Here is a 17,350-nt window from a genome sequence, read left to right as displayed (position 1 = left end):
AAAGGTGAAATATATATTATTAAATTTAAAAGTAAGACCAAGCAGAATCTTCAATCACAAAGAACCTGTGAAATGAATTATAACAACATAGGAAACATTCAACATACTAAGAGTGTGATTCATCGTCGGAACCCACAGGTTTTGCAATGTAACGGATAGAAAACCCGTGGATTTCGACTATGAGTGTGATTCCGACTCTCTAAATGTTCAGTATTGTGAAATTCCGCGAAACATCAATAACAAACTAAGAAATAAATTTATCTGTCTATAAACGCCTCCTCTACTGCTTCAGGTTTCAATATACATCCCAAAATTAAAAGTCTGATGAGATTTTGCATTGCATCAGCCATTAATAAGCCCGTATGATAACGTAAAAAAATTGCGCGAGGTATCCTGAGTATTTCCGAATGGAAAAAAGATATTTATAAACATTTCACATTATAAATCTCCAGAAGAAAATTGTTTCATTGTAGGTATTTGAGACTAATCATAGAAAATTTAGGTGAGATACAGCTTGATTTATTTTTTTTTATTCAGTGCTCTAAGTTACGACTAAAATGGTCGCATTTGCAACTAAAATTTCAATTTTGCGACCAAAATGTCATAGTAACTCACATTTTCGCGACCGTGAAAATTTGAAGATGCGATCGTCTCAGGATCGAAATTTGTCGTGATCAGGATCGAAATAAACAAAAAATTAACTCTCGGTCAATGTACTGTTTAAATAAATGTTAGCTTGAATGAAGCGTCGCTGGATTAACATTGTCAATCACGTGGCCACGATGGCGGAAGAACGAAAGCCACGGCTTCTGTCCTTTGGGTTTACAATTAGCAGTGAAGGTCCTCTTATTGAGGAATTTAAAACCAATGCCATTGTTGAACGCTGGTTTTCTCAGAAACGTACTGTTAAATATGCAGGATGGCCAAATGCCATCCAACTTCCACAATAGTAGACCTCCAATCCTGCTGGCTGCATATTTTAAATTGTCAATTTGTTAAAGTGTAATAAAGGATATATGACATTACTGTATATAAAGGAGTATTTATTATTTGTTTCATATCTAACTTGTTAATAAAATCATTATCAGTTTATTATGGCGAGTGAATTATATTTGATGGCTACCATAAATTCTGAAATGGCGACCTAAAAAAATTGTTGGTCGCCATTTAGCGACCTGATAGCAATTGTACCTTGGAGCACTGTTATTTGCTACAAAGCAAGTATATGGGACGAACGGTACCAGACATCTCATCGAAAGACAACTTGCCGAAAGTGACAACTCATCGAAAGTCAACTAATCAAAAGTAAAACTCACCGACCGATGCGACATGTCAACGAAAGACATCTCATGGATGATGTGGTATTATGTAAATGTTTGAACACTTTTCAGGTTATTGTCTTCATTTCATTCTTAGTCACAATATGGCTGAGGGAGGAATCGCAAAGGAATAAAAACAAATTAGCTTTCAATTGTTTTATTTACATTTGTGATCGGAAAAATGAAAAAAAAGTTATTGGAAAAAACAAAAAGATTTACTCGATCGTTTAAACATTCGGAGAACAAGTCGCGAATGGCAATTATTTCCCATACCATACCTTGAAAGGCTAGCACACAATATAAGATATTAATGTAAATGTGAATCAGTGCGAATACAATTAAATTTTTTTATACCTATCAGTTCTATTGTGTTTTACTTTTCACTTTTAGTGTCTACTTTTTTCACTTTTATTTTCAGTTTTGATAAGTTTCGATGAGTTTCGATGTATTGTCGTATCAATGAGATGTCTATTCATGACTTGTCGTATCGATGAGCTGTCCATTCGGTGAGTTGTCGCATCGATGAATTTTTTCGATGAGTTGTCATAGACCCGGGACGAATTCTATCGTTAAACCGGGTCCGTATGACATCTGTCATTTTAACGATAGAACATTCTATCTATATTTACCAGGACGGGAAGTACCGGTATTTACGGTACCACTGGTAATTCCAAGCACTGGTATTTCCCGGCCAACACTGCCACCTGACCCATCCTATAACATACCTTTCCGAGAGGAAATTTCTCAAGAAAGCTTTTCGACTTGTTGGTCTCCCCAAATTTAAAACCCGGCGAGATTTTCACGTCTGCTCCACTGTACTGAGCAGCAATAAGGGCCTTAAATGCCCTGAAGTTATCGGGAAAAGTATACAAAGTCTAAAATATAAAAAAACAATCATTTTATTTATTTTAATAACAATAAATGAATGAAGTTGATGAAAGAGATAGGAATCGGATTATCCACTGTAATTTTCTTACCCCCGACGCCATTGCACTTGAGAGGAAAAGGAAATAGCAGACGCAACGCATGCGCACAGCACAATGAACAATTGACAGTAAGGATTATTGCCAAGAAATCTATTCCGCAAAATGGTAATTTTTTAAATTTATTTTAACATTGTATGAATTATCTTATCAACATTAAAGTAATGAAAGTAACTAATACTCAAATGCAACAATTAATTTGGGAAAGTACTTTAAAAGGCGGAAAAGCTGAGAAAAATTGAGATGATCCTAAACTAAAACTCAATAGACCTAATTAGCATTACCAAAACACTGTGTAATTTTGTACAGAACCAAAGTGTAGTAGGTTTACTCAGTAGTATAATTCACAAAAAGTCGTCGTAACGTCATCAGGTCAGTCATTTGGTTGTTGTTATTATTGTAAAGGTGCTTTAATAGTGCTGTTAAATAATTATATACGTTAAAATGAACAGAATACAAAAAAGATACAACTTTATTAATTCTGTATAAGGGCAAACGCATTTCATACATATTTTAAAATATTCAACAAGACCTGAGTACGTACGAAAACATGCATACCCTCGGCTTCATGCTAACCTCCATTGATGAAAAATAGGTAGATTTTGAACTCAAAAGCCGTAGCATTGCACACGGTGCGCGGGAGCATTTCAATTTTCATGTAAATCTAATGGCTACAATAAGGAATATGAAGGAATGCAATAATGAAACAATAACACTATTATCACATGCAAAGAAAGATTTATTTGTGTTTATTGGTGTAGGATTTTGTAGCTATACTGGCGTGCGACCAGTTCTCGCCGAGTACCATTTCTCGCCAGTACATTGTGACGTCATTTCATCAACACAGAAAATTATATACGAAAAATGACGTCACAATGTACTGGCGAGAAATGGTACTCGGCGAGAACTGGTCGTACCTCAGTAGTCGGTCCGAAGATATTTATGCAGCACATTTGGACAATTTTTAATGAAAATACACATACCCGTGAGAGAAGTACAACTGAAATAGTTGAAAGGGATAATTTCCAAGAAAATTTCATTGACACATTATCATCTTTCACTCAGAAAAATTCACAGGAACCAAAAAAGATTCCATAAGGAGATATAATATGGGGAATGTTTACATCTTTTCTCCATTCGGAATACACTCGGAATACATCCTGCAATTATACAATGTTATCATCCGGGCTTGCTGCAATGCAAATCCCTGTAGACATCACATTTTTTAGCAATGTATTAAAACCTGATAACCGAAAAGGGGCGTTTCGACTGAGAAATCTTGGAAACTTTTCATACTTTTGAATGAACCCGGTTTACTGTCACATTGACAGCTTTTCACTTGTTGTATTTAAAGCAGCACAAAAAATGATACATTACTTTTTGAGGCGCATCGCTATCAGCGATGTAGCCTCATTGCTGTCAGCCCACTTCTCTCGGCTTATATACAAGCGGCGTCATAGAACTGAAGTATCAATGCGCCAAAAAATATATAGTGCCGTTCTGATTGTTACGTATTTTCAACCAGGAACATATATTCAGTATTCGTTTTAAAAATGTCAACAAATCATTACAACAGATATCTCCTTTACACATTGAAAAAACATCAAGATCAATGAAAGAACAAAACAAAGATTAATACGCTGATGAGATGGCAACGCTTGCAATGCGATGTACATACGATACGGACAGAGGGCCAGTCAACCGATGAGATAATTTGCATAACAACAGTTCGTACTTCAATTTAAAAGCGGCGACGTTAATTGTTCGAATATCGGAGGTAAAAAATGAAATAATTTCGTATATAAAATATTTATATTAAAATGAGAGTAAGTTGCTGTCTTCCTATAGCTAGGAACAGATTTCGTATTTTATCACTTGATAAAACGAATAAGACGATGTCCAACTGAATGAGGAAAAGCGTGCCACCTTCCACATGTGTAGAAAGGCAATATTTAACAACTTGTAGTGATGTTTTTAGCTACCTTCAATGCGATGCGCCGCTCAGGCCTTCAGGCCTTTGATTTATTCTAATATTATTTGATATAGGACTTTTGGTACAGAAATTCAAATTATTGACCATATCTATATAAAAGAAAATGTCAGCTCGATGCTTTTGTGACAGTTCCGGCCTTTGGTCCTTTATATATAAAAAGGGTAGTAAAACAAAATAGCTTGATAGATAAACACAATAAATCCCTGGTATGAATATAAATGGGGGGTGGTTTCCAGGTGTTGGTGATATGTTTGTTAATAGATGTATGTTTTAGATAAAAGTTTTAACGATTGAGCAGCATTCTATATCTGTGTGTTTCTATTGTTTTTTGACTAATGATAATACATATTAATAGGATGATTATTTTATTTTTTGGGATGAACAGTCAAGTAAGAGAAAATGTAATACAAGATATGTATTTGTTCCATCGTATGACAAAATTAACCCTTTTCACAAAAAATCATTATAAATTGTTCAAGATGTTTTAATGAACTAATTTAAATTTCAGGGAAATGAAAATTCTCTTCCAATGGAGCTTTGCTCAAACTGTAAGTATTATTTCATACTCCTTATGTTATGTTTGAGATCAATTGTACATTGTTGCAGTCATTTCAAAGATTACGGTTTTTAGCTCACCGGAGCCAAAGGCTCAAGTAAGCTTTTCTGATCACAATTTGTCCGTTGTCTGTCGTTGTCGTCGTTGTTGTAAACTTTTCACATTTTAATCTTCTTCTCAAGAACCACTGGGCAGATTTCAACCAAATTTGGCACAAAGCACCACTAGGTGAAGGGGATTCAAGTTTGTTCAAATGAAGGGTCACACCCTCTTTAAAGGGGAGATAATTGAGAATTATTGAAAATTTGTTATTATTTTTCAAAAATCTTCTTCTCAAAAACTATTCGGCCAGAAAAGCTTAAACTTGTGTGGAGTCATCCTCAGGTAGTGTAGATTCAAGTTTGTTCAAATCATGGTCCCCGGGGGTAGGGAGGGGCCACAATAGTGGGGGATCAAGTTTTACATAGGAATATATACAGAGAAAATTTTTAAAAATCTTCTTCTTATAAACTATTAGGCCAGGAAAGCTCAAATTTGAGTGGAACCATCCTCAGGTAGTGTAAATTCAAGTTTGTTGAAATCATAGTCCCTTGGGGTAGGGTGGGGTTACAATAGGGAGATCAGGTTTTACATAGGAATATGTAGAGAATATCTTTAAAAATCTTCTTCTCAAAAACTATCAGGCCATAAAAGCTCAAATTAAAATGGAAGCATTCTCAGAGAGTGAAGATTTAAGTTTGTTCAAATCATGGTCCCCGGGGGTAGGGTGGGGCCACAATAGGGGGATCATGTTTTACATAGGAATATATCGAGAAAATCTTTTAAAATCTTTTTCTCAAAAACTATGTGGCCAGAAAAGCTCAAATTAAAATGGAAGCATCCTCAGGTTGTGTAGATTCAAGTTTGTTCAAATCAGGGTCTCTGGGGATAAGGTGGGGCCACAATTAGGGGGACCAAGTTTTACATAGGAATATATCGAGAAAATATTTAAAAATCTTCTTCTCAAAAACTATTAGGCCAGGAAAGCTCAAATTTGAGTGGAAACATCCTCAGATAGTGTAGATTCAAGTTTGTTGAAATCATAGTCCCTTGGGGTAGGGTGGGGTTACAATAGGGGGATCAAGTTTTGCATAGGAATATATAGAGAAAATTTTTAAAAATCTTCTTCTTAAAAACTATTTGGTCAGGAAAGCTCAAATTTGAGTGGAAACATCCTCAGATAGTGTAGATTCAAGTTTGTTGAAATCATAGTCCCCAGGGGTAGGGTGGGGCCACAATATTGGGGGATCAAGTTTTACATAGGAATATATACAGAGAAAATTTTTAAAAATCTTCTTCTTATAAACTATTTGGCCAGGAAAGCTCAAATTTGAGTGGAAACATCCTCAGATAGTGTAGATTCAAGTTTGTTCAAATCATGGTCCCTGGGGGTAGGATGGGGCCACAATTGGGGGATAAATTTTTATATAGGAATATATAGAGAAAATCTTTGATAAAATTTCTTTTAAAAACTATTTGGCCAAGAAAGCTCAAATTGGCATGTAACCATCCTCAGATAATGTAGATTCAAGTTTGTTCAAATCATGGTCCCTGGGGGTAGGGCGGGGCCACAATGGGGGATAATTTTTTATATAGAGGGAAAATCTTTAAAAATCTTCTTCTCAAAACTATTAGGCCAGGAAAGCCCAAATTTGAGTGGAAGCATCCCCAGATCGTATAGATTCAAGTTTGTTTAAATAATAGTCCAGGGGTAGGGTGAGGCCACAATGCATTGGGGATGAATTTTTACATAGGAATATATAGAGAAAATCTTTAAAAATATTCTTTTTAAAGACTATTTGGCCAGAAAAGCTAAAATTTGTGTCGAAGCATCCTCAGGTAGTGTAAATTCAAGTTTGCAAAATCACAGTCCCTAGTGGTAGGGCGGGGCTGTGATGGCGGTTTTTACATAGGAATATATAGAGAAAATCTTTAAAAATATTCTGGGAAAATTTTCGGTCCAAAACTCAGTACCGTGTACTTAGTGTGAAAGCACAGGTTATGCAGATTTAAGTTTGATGAAACCATGATTCCCTAGAGAAAAGTGGGGCCACGAAATGGGGGGGGGGGGGTATATAGGAGTAGAGAAAAATCTTCTTACAGGTACAACAACAAAAGGGGCTTGGTATTTACCATTAAAAAAAGAGGTGGATAAAAATTGGCAGATTTTCAATTTTTTCTTAGCAAGATCTACTGTACTTAGTTGTCAAGATATTTTCATACTGTAATGCTAATTTGATCAGAATTAAGGCAATTTTGCTCAGGTGGCAGGGTTTGATACTAACTTTTTACTTTGGTGGACCGCAGGTCCACTGGTCAAGAATTTTTGGTGGACCTTCACAAATTTTGGTGGACCTTCATTAATGTTTGAATTTTTGTTGAATTAATTTACTCCATATGCTATGCACGCTGCTTAAATGCATTTAATTTGAACATTAACATGTGTAATCTTCTACTTTATTGACTTTATTTCATTTTCCTACATCATTATCATTTCCACTGGTAAAACATAAAATATTGAAATATTTTTAATAGCTGTGTCACAATTTTTGGTGGAAGATTTTACTTCTCCCTAACAGAAAAATATATATAGAAAGAAGTTTGAGAATTAAATCAGAGAGACTTCATTTTATTTATTAAGTTAACAATGTTAATATTCAGAATACAAAACTTGAATTCAAAATATTGTTAAAGATTTTGAGACAGACTATACTTAAATGCATGTAAATTGGATTAGATCAAGTATATGTCCACAACAGCTAATAAAAAATCTACTTTTGAAAAAAAAATGAAAGCTTATCGGGGTTGAAACTTTATATATTTAATGTATTTATATCTCTAATAAAGGAAATATCTCATCATTTGTATGCTAAGTGACAAATAAAAATCTGTCACTTTATTTCAGTGTATTTAGGGGTATTAGTCTAACCCAATGACCCACTTACCACCGTTATGTAGAGGATAGCCAACTGGTTAAATTATAAATAATTGTTTTAGTTTCTATTTTGCATTAAAAATGTCTTTTTATTTATCAACTATCATTTTATTGCCAAGGAAGTTAATTTACATAATCATGAACTTAGAGGACAGAATAACTTCAACTTAATTCTTTTTATGAGGAAATTCTGGTGAAGTTACCGCGATCACAAAACTTCATTTATTCATTTTTGGTTGTCAATTTCAATGTAAGAATTTGCATTAATAATTTGATTTTCATTAAAAAAGTTAAAAACTTAAGTGGACCGACGGTTCACCAGGTCCTGAACTGTTGGTGGACCTTCCCAATTTATGGTGGCCTCGGGCCGCCGGTCTACCGTTAGTGTCAAACCCTGGGTGAGCGATGTGGCCCCTGCGCCTCTTGTTTAACTGGGTTCTCCGACGGAAACATCTGGTTATTGAAATGGTGAAAATTGGGGGCTGCTAAAAGGGTACCCTTATTGTACAGATAACTTCTCCTACATTTTTCAAGATAGGAAGTTGGGTTGTTGTTTTTTTTTGCAGATCAGTTGTACATATAATACATATATAAGAGGTGTGCGTATTGCTAGGATTTTGATTTCTGATAATTTATGAAAAAAAATACCAGCTGTTGATCTTAAGTATTTTTTGGCAATATTAATATTGCATATAAAATACCCCATTTCTCTGGATATGTAGTGTTCATCAATTCAGGGTTGATTATGGATACTGTTCACACAAAAAAGAAAACCGCATCAATCACAAAATACACACAAAATACACCATTCATGAAGAGTTAGAATCATCATTATTTTCAATGTCTCTGAAGTAAAATTTCCTAAAAAATTTTGATGAGGACCAGTCTCCAGTGTTTAAAGTGTTCGATATAGAGCCGCAACTTTTCAGAGCTGCAGAGGCAGATGCTCCATGAATTGAATGTGCCTTAAAAGTACTTGTCTATTCCTGCGCTTTCCATCACACATTCAATCCACCTCATACTTGCCAACCTCCAACATGTGAAAATCTGGTCATGACCAGATTTGGAAAGTAAAAAATCTGGTCATAGCGCATAACGACATTCACGACATATTTATCATGCATTTCATAGGTATATACAATAGAAATATGTGTTAAAACTTACGTGTAATACTTTATTGCAAAGGAGCATTTTAACTACATGTAAAAGTTGCTGATTTTGAATTTTGTAAAGTGATCTGACACAGAAAATGGTAGGTTGTGTTCAGCTAAAAAAAAAATGCAAAAAGTTGTAAGTGACTTGGAAGACTTGTGTATTAAAAAGCATTCTATATATGAGTGATGACTTAGCGTTTTTGCATGTTTAGTCGGATCATTTTGGGCACAAAATCCAATATTCAAATGTGCGTTACATAGAACGCAAAAGCCTCGTTTTGTACTCGATTACTTTGTTTTACCTATGGGAATTCATTTTCCCAGATATGTTGATACATGTAGGTACAAAAATATCGTTTTCTTTTTGTTGGTTTTGATTCCGCTGGCCCCGATGAAGACCTTTTCTTATTGGAAGCCATCACATTTAATGATTTAAACCTTCGCTTAGTCAAAACAACTCACGATAATAATTACAGTTAATGTGTCTGTTATAGCCATCGGCATTGTTTACGCGTTACATAAAACCAAGCTCAGCATGGGTTCATAACTGGAAGTCAAACGCGCAACGTAATTTACGAACCAAATCCGGAAATCGGGAGATTTTCGGGTTGTTCGGCAAAAATCGGGTGAAAAGCATGACCCGCCGGGTCATAAAAAATAATCGGGTGAAGGGTTGAAAAATCGGGTGTGACCCGACGAAATCGGGTCAGTTGGCAAGTATGATCCACCTAGCTACAGTACTTGTGGAATTTTATCAAAGGTCTTAAACAAGACAAGAAGTTGATCACACTTGCGATTTTGACTTGTTCGTTTGATATATTCCTGTAAAGAACGCACAACACAATTTTTTTCATCCTTGAATCCTTCAAGAGTAATAGAAAATGACTTTTAGGCCTAGATTTCTTAAAGTAATGATGAAAAATAAAAAACAACTCTATCTGAACTAAAATTCATGTTCTTAATATTCAAGTTTATGAGAGTTTGTGCTCTAGCTGCTGTTGATAAAGCTTAATTAAAGTGTACATAACGTCCAGGTAAGATGCTTCATGTCTAATGAATTCAAAGGAAAAAGAGATATCAAATATTTAAGACCTTTACTCGCATCACATGTAAATTTACATGTATATCTTGGCAGGTTTGGTCTTAAATCTAACAAGCCTTTCATAAATTTAGTAAGCAAAGGTGAATTTTTATTCCAATTTTGGTCTAATAATGAGTTTTGAGTAACAGCTACTTTGTGAGTATTAATACATGAGTAAGACTATATAACCATTACCATTTTTTATTTCAATATTCTCTATCAAGTAAACAATTTCTTCTTTACTTTGATCTGATAAATTTATATTTCCATCATTTTGATGATGATTATCATCATTTTTATTCAGTGCTCTAACCTTGTCCCTTTCTAGAGATAAGTAATAAAGGGGTCCAATTGAAAATGCATTAAATGCATGCACAATGAGTCCAATGAAAGCTGTGACCCCTCTCTAATACTAATTCAGTCTTCCTGCAAAACACTTTTAGCAGCATTTTTTATTTTATCTATTTTATTTCTTGGTAAAAATACCTTAAATTATTTCTTTGAGTCATTTATCAACCCAAAAAAGTCAATTATTTGAGTTGGTGTTGTCACTCTTTTCTTAAAGTTAACATGAAAACCTAATGAATGTAAAGTATCTATAATAAGATGAGTATATTCTTCATACGTAAGTCCAAACTTTGGTTCATAACTAAAGAATCATCCAGATAATAGGAACATCTAGACTTTTCAAATTTATTATAGGTCTGAGCTTTCCATTTTTCTTAATAGGAACAACAGATATATTAGAAATAAATAAATCATCACTTTCATCTATTTCTCTTATTGCACCTTTTCCTAACACATCGTTAATTTCATCATTAACAACCATAGTCTCTTGATCATTAAAAGAAATTTGAGATGGCTTTTTTAATTAGTAAGGTCTTTCATCAAACAAAATTTCATAACCTTGGATTGTCTTCAGAACCCATGGATCGTTAATGATCTTTTTCCATTGAGATACATGATATTTAATTTGACCAACACTTACCGTGTTTGTCTCATTTAGTATTTCTTTTCGCCTTCCTCTCTTGTCTGATCTCGCTTCTCGGGTTCTTTCTATTAGATCCTGTTCCTCTGCCAATAAGGTGAGATATTTTATTTATGTTCTTTCTTTATTAAAGTTAAATATTTCTATTTTAGTTGATGCAGATGAAATCAAAAGACTTGGAAAAAGATTTAAAAAGCTGGATTTGGATAATTCTGGCTCCTTAAGTGTTGATGAATTTATGACTTTGCCAGAGCTACAACAAAATCCATTGGTTCAAAGAGTCATAGATATATTTGATACTGATGGAAATGGAGAGGTTGATTTTAAAGGTAATTAATTGATTCAAAACTGTGTTATGGAGCATTTGTCTTACCATTTTACAATGGATTTCCCTGAAAATGATAGTCCATTTGTTAAAATAAAATAATTAATTAATTACCAGATAAAGCAACTAGATTGTTTTTTAGTGACATGTAATTTTCAATCTTAATCAGCATGCAACGAAGTTGTCAGGGGTGTAATATTTTTGACCAGTCAATCAGTCCGTCCTGTTATTTTTGTAAGCACAACCTATCCTAAACCGCTGCATGAAATTTAATAAAACTTTGTAGCTATTTAGGACACAATGTGTAGGTGAACATATTACCAGAAAATTTTGATTCCAATATTTTTATTGGAATTTTGGCCCTTTTGAAATTGGGGCCTTATTTTGAATATAGTAATAATCATACTGTAAGTGGAACTCTGTGTAAACCAGTGCAGCATAGAATTTAGTGACGGTATTTAGGACAAAATGTGTAGATATACATTTTACCAGGATATTTTGATTTCGTTATTTCTATTGAAATTTTGGCCCTTATGAACAAAGAACTTTGGCCATAGGCACTGGTATTAAGCGACTAACTGTTACTGCAGTAGCTGTCGTCTCACATGGGATGGCCGAAAAAAGGCAAAAAATTCTGGGGTTGATAACTTATCTAAAATGGATAATATTAATACCTTCATAACCAGCATAAATCACCAAAAAAAGCCTAAAAGCTCATCGAGATGAAGTCAGGGGAGCTTATGCTTTATTCCCCTGATCAAGACCTGAGCTTTGATGAGGCCACTTGTGCATGGAAAGGACGCTTGAGATTCTGTGTCTACAACCAGCAAAGGCTACTAAGTTTGGGATAAAGCTGTACCAAATTCATTAGGCCAAGCCTGGCTACTGCCTTGGATTCGACATCTACACAATTATAACTACCTATAAACAGAATTTATGTATTATTTATTACAAATTATTTTAAAAAAATTATGATAATAACCTGTTAGAAATATGCATATTTTGATATGAGTAATTGGTTAATCAGTTGGATCGAATTGCAATTAACCGATATTGGTATAATAATTATTACGAAATTGTTATACGGTTATAACGAATTACGGATATAGTGAAGTAAATCCACTGGTCCCTAGGACTTAGCTATAATTGATTTTTTAATTACTGTATTTCTATTTAAACAATACAATATTGAATGGGATTGGTTAGCAAACACAGCCGTGTTTAACCTTCTCCCTATGTCATGGTCAAAATGAATATATTGGACTTAATAAACAACTCAGAGAATAGAGAGGATACAAATCAAAAGAATTTGTAAAATCAGAAAAAAGAAAATAATATTTTATATTTTGAATGTTGTTTTTGACTAATGTATGGTATCAGGTGACTTCATGCACAGCTTACATGTCTGAAATATAATGAAACTGATTACTAAACACTGAGAATATGGAATATCTTTTATTACAGAGTTCATTGAGGGTGTCTCTCAGTTTAGTGTTAGAGGAGACAAGTTATCCAAGCTGCGATGTAAGTGAAATATATTTTTTAAGTCATTTTGAAATTTATTAAATTTTATAATTTGTACTTTTTAGTTCATTGAACTGAAGGTTCAAGTGAGCTTTTCTGATAACTGATTGTCCGTCTTCTGTAAACATTTTGCATTTTGTACTTTTAGTACTTTGTACTACATGTACAATTCTACAATTTGTGAGATTTAAATATGCAAGCATTCTAACATTGTAGATTTCTAAATTGTTTATATTGGGACCCCCTGGACAAATAATGGGGCCCAAGAGGGGTTTAAAGTTTAACATATTGAAATAAATAGGCAAAATGTTTAAAAATCTTCTCAACCAATACGATATTAAAATTTGTAAGTTTACTATGCAAGCATCCTTAAATAATGTAGCTTTTAAATTTTTAATATCATGACTCCCACGCTAATACTGGGGCCCCAAGAGGGGTTCAAAGTGTAACATATTATATAAATGAAATAGAATGATACAAGGAATTGTTCATGTGAGCGATGTGACCCACAAGCCTCTTGCTTAACTTAATAATTTGTACTTGTATAGTTTAATGACAGAATATATTCTGAGCTTATATTGAGCTTTTCTGATCACTTTTTGTCTAGCGTCCGTCTGTCTGTTATTAAGTAATTTACAAAAATAATAACAAAGAGAGAATAGGGGTTATTCAGTTTAAAACTTTGGGTTCGGTATTTCAAATATTAAACACCAAGTTCTTTGTTTGAAGCAGCCATGTTGGATGAATAATAAATGGGTCAAACTGACAAAGATGAATTTGCTTGTTGTGCTACAGTTTACAGTCAAAGGGAATATTTGAAACACGCAAAATATATTTATGCTGATTTTGTGAAGTAAATTGAGGTTAAATATTTCAATGCATTGACATTTTACTTGTGCCGGTGGTTTTCGCTTGTTTAGATTTTCAATTCATTTTCATAAAATCTGCTTTTTAGCTAAATGTTGTGAAGAAAATTGAGGTTAAATATTTCAATGCATTGACAGTTTTCACGTATGACATTGGTGTTAGCTTGAGTTAGCTTAGTTTTGATTTTCGTTTCATTTTCATTATTTATGCTTTGTAACCTGGGAACTATTGCCTGTATTTTGGAATTTTTACGTGTCAAATCAAACAGAGACTTAGGTAAATCAAACAGCTGATTGTTTACCTGTGCAAAATTTGATGCATTGACAACATGTTATAAAATACTATTTTTTCTATTGGTAATTCGGTACAATCTCTATGTAATGGTTGATTAATACAACGTGTTGTGTTAAGATGCTCAGCGTTTTCAGTCTAAAAGGAGATTATTTTCACTGCTAGTAATATATAGGTATATATAGGTATATATATATGATGAAAATTAAATTGTGCTCTTTCTTAGTTTTAGTGCAGTTTTAATTGTTTACAATTTTCTGTTTACTTACCGTATCTGAGAGTCAAGCTATATTTGAGTGTCAAGCTTCAATTTATAAGCAAAAAGATACAGAGCTTTGCGCATAATGCTATCTTTGTACACAGAGCTGAGGTCATGCTTTAGTTTGTTTATATTTTGAATGCTGAATAGGAAATACCAAGTTTAAAAATTTTAAGTTGAATGTAATGAACTCATGTGAAGGAAAACATGACTTAAACAAAGCTCTGTATCTTGCTTATGATTCTTCGATTGATGCTTAAATTTTGGTTGATCATTAGAATCTTTCTAAAAGGATAATATGCTGCAAGTCCTTTCTGGTGCCCCTTCTTAGACGATGAGTTATATAAAATCTATTATGACTATGAATTTTTATTGGAAATTGTCCAAATTCTGTAACAAATGGCTTGAAGTAAAATTGAGTGATGAATAAACGTAATAGTAATGACTGAAAAAGGACCCAAAATTAGGCGTTGAGTACAGTCATCCTTAAAATTAAAATGTTACATATTTCAAAGTCTCGTCAAACTGACGGACAACGTTATTTCCTATTCAATGTAAGGATAAATGTCAGATGAGGTGGATAGAATTTCCAAGCAAACAATAATTTTTGTTTTGGCCTAGTTGAAGAAATCAATTGTGATTTATCCTCAGATGAATAATGAATAGGACAGTCAAGGAACAAAATTCATTGAAAGAAATAACATTTCTTCATTGGAATTTTAAAGCAACGGATATGTAAGAATAAGTATGTTTCAAATATCTGTTTCAAGTTACCGGATACTATATAAATATATGTATTTAGTATATATAAATGTAAATATATGTTCATTATGCACAGTGGTTTGTACCTTGCCAAACCCTGGTCACTCTAGGTAAATATAATTTAAAATTAAGATTCTGGTGCACATGATATATCATTTGAATGGAAAATAATTTGTTGATGGTTGAAACATTTCAGTTGCATTCAAGATCTATGACATGGACAAAGATGGCTATATTTCCAATGGAGAGCTTTTCCAAGTGTTAAAAATGATGGTTGGAAATAATCTTAAGGATACTCAATTACAACAGATAGTCGATAAAACTATCATTCATGCTGACACAGATGGGGATGGAAAGATTTCTTTTGAGGAGTTTTGTGCAGTGAGTAAACTATATGGGTTTTTTAAATATCTCTTTTTAGTATGCGTATTAGATGTAGAGAAACAACACCATATCAATATACCTGTCATTACACTTGCATTTTGTGGGAAGTCTGAAACATCAATCATTAAAAAAATAAAATGCTGTCAAATTCCCCCATGAAACCATTGTAGGAAATTTTGCACATGTATCTTGTCTAGTAATTTTCATCAGAAATAGGTTTTAGGACTTAAGTATTCATGCTCAATGATGGCAGAAGAAATTCTTAGTGACAGATCTCAGAAGACATACACCCTGACTACTGCAACTTAAAAAGTTATTTAAAAGCTATTCTTTGCTTGATTAAACCTGCAAACCCAACTCAGTACATTTTTATACAAGTTTTGATAAAATGCATGCAATTACAGAATTAAGCCATGGTAGTTGAAATTATCCATTTACTGTTGCAGACCACTTTATAAAAAGTCATCAAGTGATACACATTTAAGTTTTTTTTAGCAGGTCACTTTTGATGACAATAGATAGTTTATTACATGTTCTATCTTCAACAAAATATTCATGGGTGGTGCATCTTATGATACTTATGCACTTGACAGGCTTAGATGCTGAATATGTCCCGTCTTGTGAAAATTAATATTCTCTATTATGGCCGATGCTTCGCCAACTTATTTCGACATTTTCATATCAACTCAAGGCGTTTGTTTTTATATAGCCATTAACTTTAATTGTTGATTTGGCATGGCACAGGACAATGACTTAACATGAAACAGGTCACATTTGATTTGCCTAAAATGATATGGAGGTCAATAATGTTTAAGCGTCACAAGAAAAGGAAAAAAGCTTAGGATATCTAGATAAAATGCTTTTTAAATTTATTTGAAATTAAATATATCTATAGTGTGTATAATCATAAGTTTTTAAATGTTTATTATGGTTAAGATACGTTGTATGTGACAGTAGAATAAGGGCACACAGTTTCAAATAAAAGAACGAGTACTCGACCATCGCTCGACTAAAGGCTCCAATTAATCGACTAAGCCAACCGAGTAAAATTGACATCCCTACTTTTGATAGCAGAAAATGACAATGTAAAAAGCCTGTTCATTATGATTATAATACTTATTTGAAAGTACAGTAGTAATTAACTCTTCTATACACGAAAAAAGTGCTGTTTAAAATTTTCCTACTCCAAACCTGTCATAATTGATGTCAGTTTATTTTCTTTTCTTTTTAGGTTGTTGGAAACATGGATGTTCATAAAAAGATGGTTGTAGATGTTTAGTTTTCACCTCATACATATTTTTTTTAAATAATGTAATTTATTTCCATGACATGTATTTATGAAACTTCGATTTTATTTGTTATATGCATGTTTGTATTAATGGAATTTTGTCTATAATGTAAATAAACTTTTTTAAATCTTTCTTCTGCACATGCAAGTGGATTACAATATAGAATTTATGTAATTAATAGATACAGTGCAATAAGAACCTTGCACTCGCATTATATCAATGTATGTTATGCTGCATGATAAGTTTTGAATTATGTGTGTTGTTCTGGTTGAAGGACACAATGAATACACCGTGTTAAGAACACATTATTATACTATATATATGTGTGTGTTATCAAATGCCAGCACAGGCGCATGATGTCATATATTATTTTCATAATAAAAATATATATTCACCCCCTACTTAATCAGGTAGGGGTTATATTTTTGTATTATGAGGAAAATATATAACGCCAGATGCTTGTGTATACCAGGTATATACATGTATTTGTAAATTGAATAGAATTTGAATCTATTGGCAAACTTTTATGATCTTATCCAACATAAATTTTACTTTAAGAAATCCATAACTTATGTTTTCTCAAATAAAATAATGTTGTTCA

General features: G+C 33.1%; 2 protein-coding genes across 2 annotated transcripts in view; one reads left to right on the top strand and one right to left on the bottom strand.

The window, feature by feature from the left end:
- Positions 1–2,385, bottom strand: part of LOC128175807 (elongation factor 1-gamma-like) — a 16,337-nt gene extending 13,952 nt beyond the window's left edge. The window contains exons 1-2 of the mRNA XM_052841649.1: positions 2,297–2,385; positions 2,045–2,194 (exon numbers count right to left, since the gene is read on the bottom strand). Coding sequence (XP_052697609.1) covers positions 2,045–2,194; positions 2,297–2,347 — 201 coding nt within the window. The 5' untranslated portion in view covers positions 2,348–2,385. The remainder of the gene's footprint in view (positions 1–2,044; positions 2,195–2,296) is intronic.
- LOC128175808 (calcineurin subunit B type 1) lies at positions 2,316–17,350 on the top strand. Its single transcript, XM_052841650.1, has 6 exons — positions 2,316–2,410; positions 4,804–4,843; positions 11,201–11,377; positions 12,838–12,897; positions 15,273–15,457; positions 16,692–17,350. The coding sequence occupies exons 1-6, from the start codon at positions 2,408–2,410 to the stop codon at positions 16,737–16,739; spliced, it is 513 nt and encodes a 170-aa protein (XP_052697610.1). The 5' UTR covers positions 2,316–2,407; the 3' UTR covers positions 16,740–17,350.

The sequence above is a fragment of the Crassostrea angulata genome, chromosome 3, assembly GCF_025612915.1.
Source record: "Crassostrea angulata isolate pt1a10 chromosome 3, ASM2561291v2, whole genome shotgun sequence".
NCBI lineage: Eukaryota > Metazoa > Mollusca > Bivalvia > Ostreida > Ostreidae > Magallana > Magallana angulata.
Note: the sequence above shows the minus strand (reverse complement) of the source record. Positions and strands in the feature narration are given on the sequence as shown.

Excerpts from the sequence above, each read along its gene's own strand:
- LOC128175808 (XM_052841650.1), top strand. Across the intron at positions 12,898-15,272 it reads CAAGTTATCCAAGCTGCGAT|TTGCATTCAAGATCTATGAC; the intron begins GTAAGTGAAATA and ends GAAACATTTCAG. Across the intron at positions 15,458-16,691 it reads CTTTTGAGGAGTTTTGTGCA|GTTGTTGGAAACATGGATGT; the intron begins GTGAGTAAACTA and ends TTTTCTTTTTAG.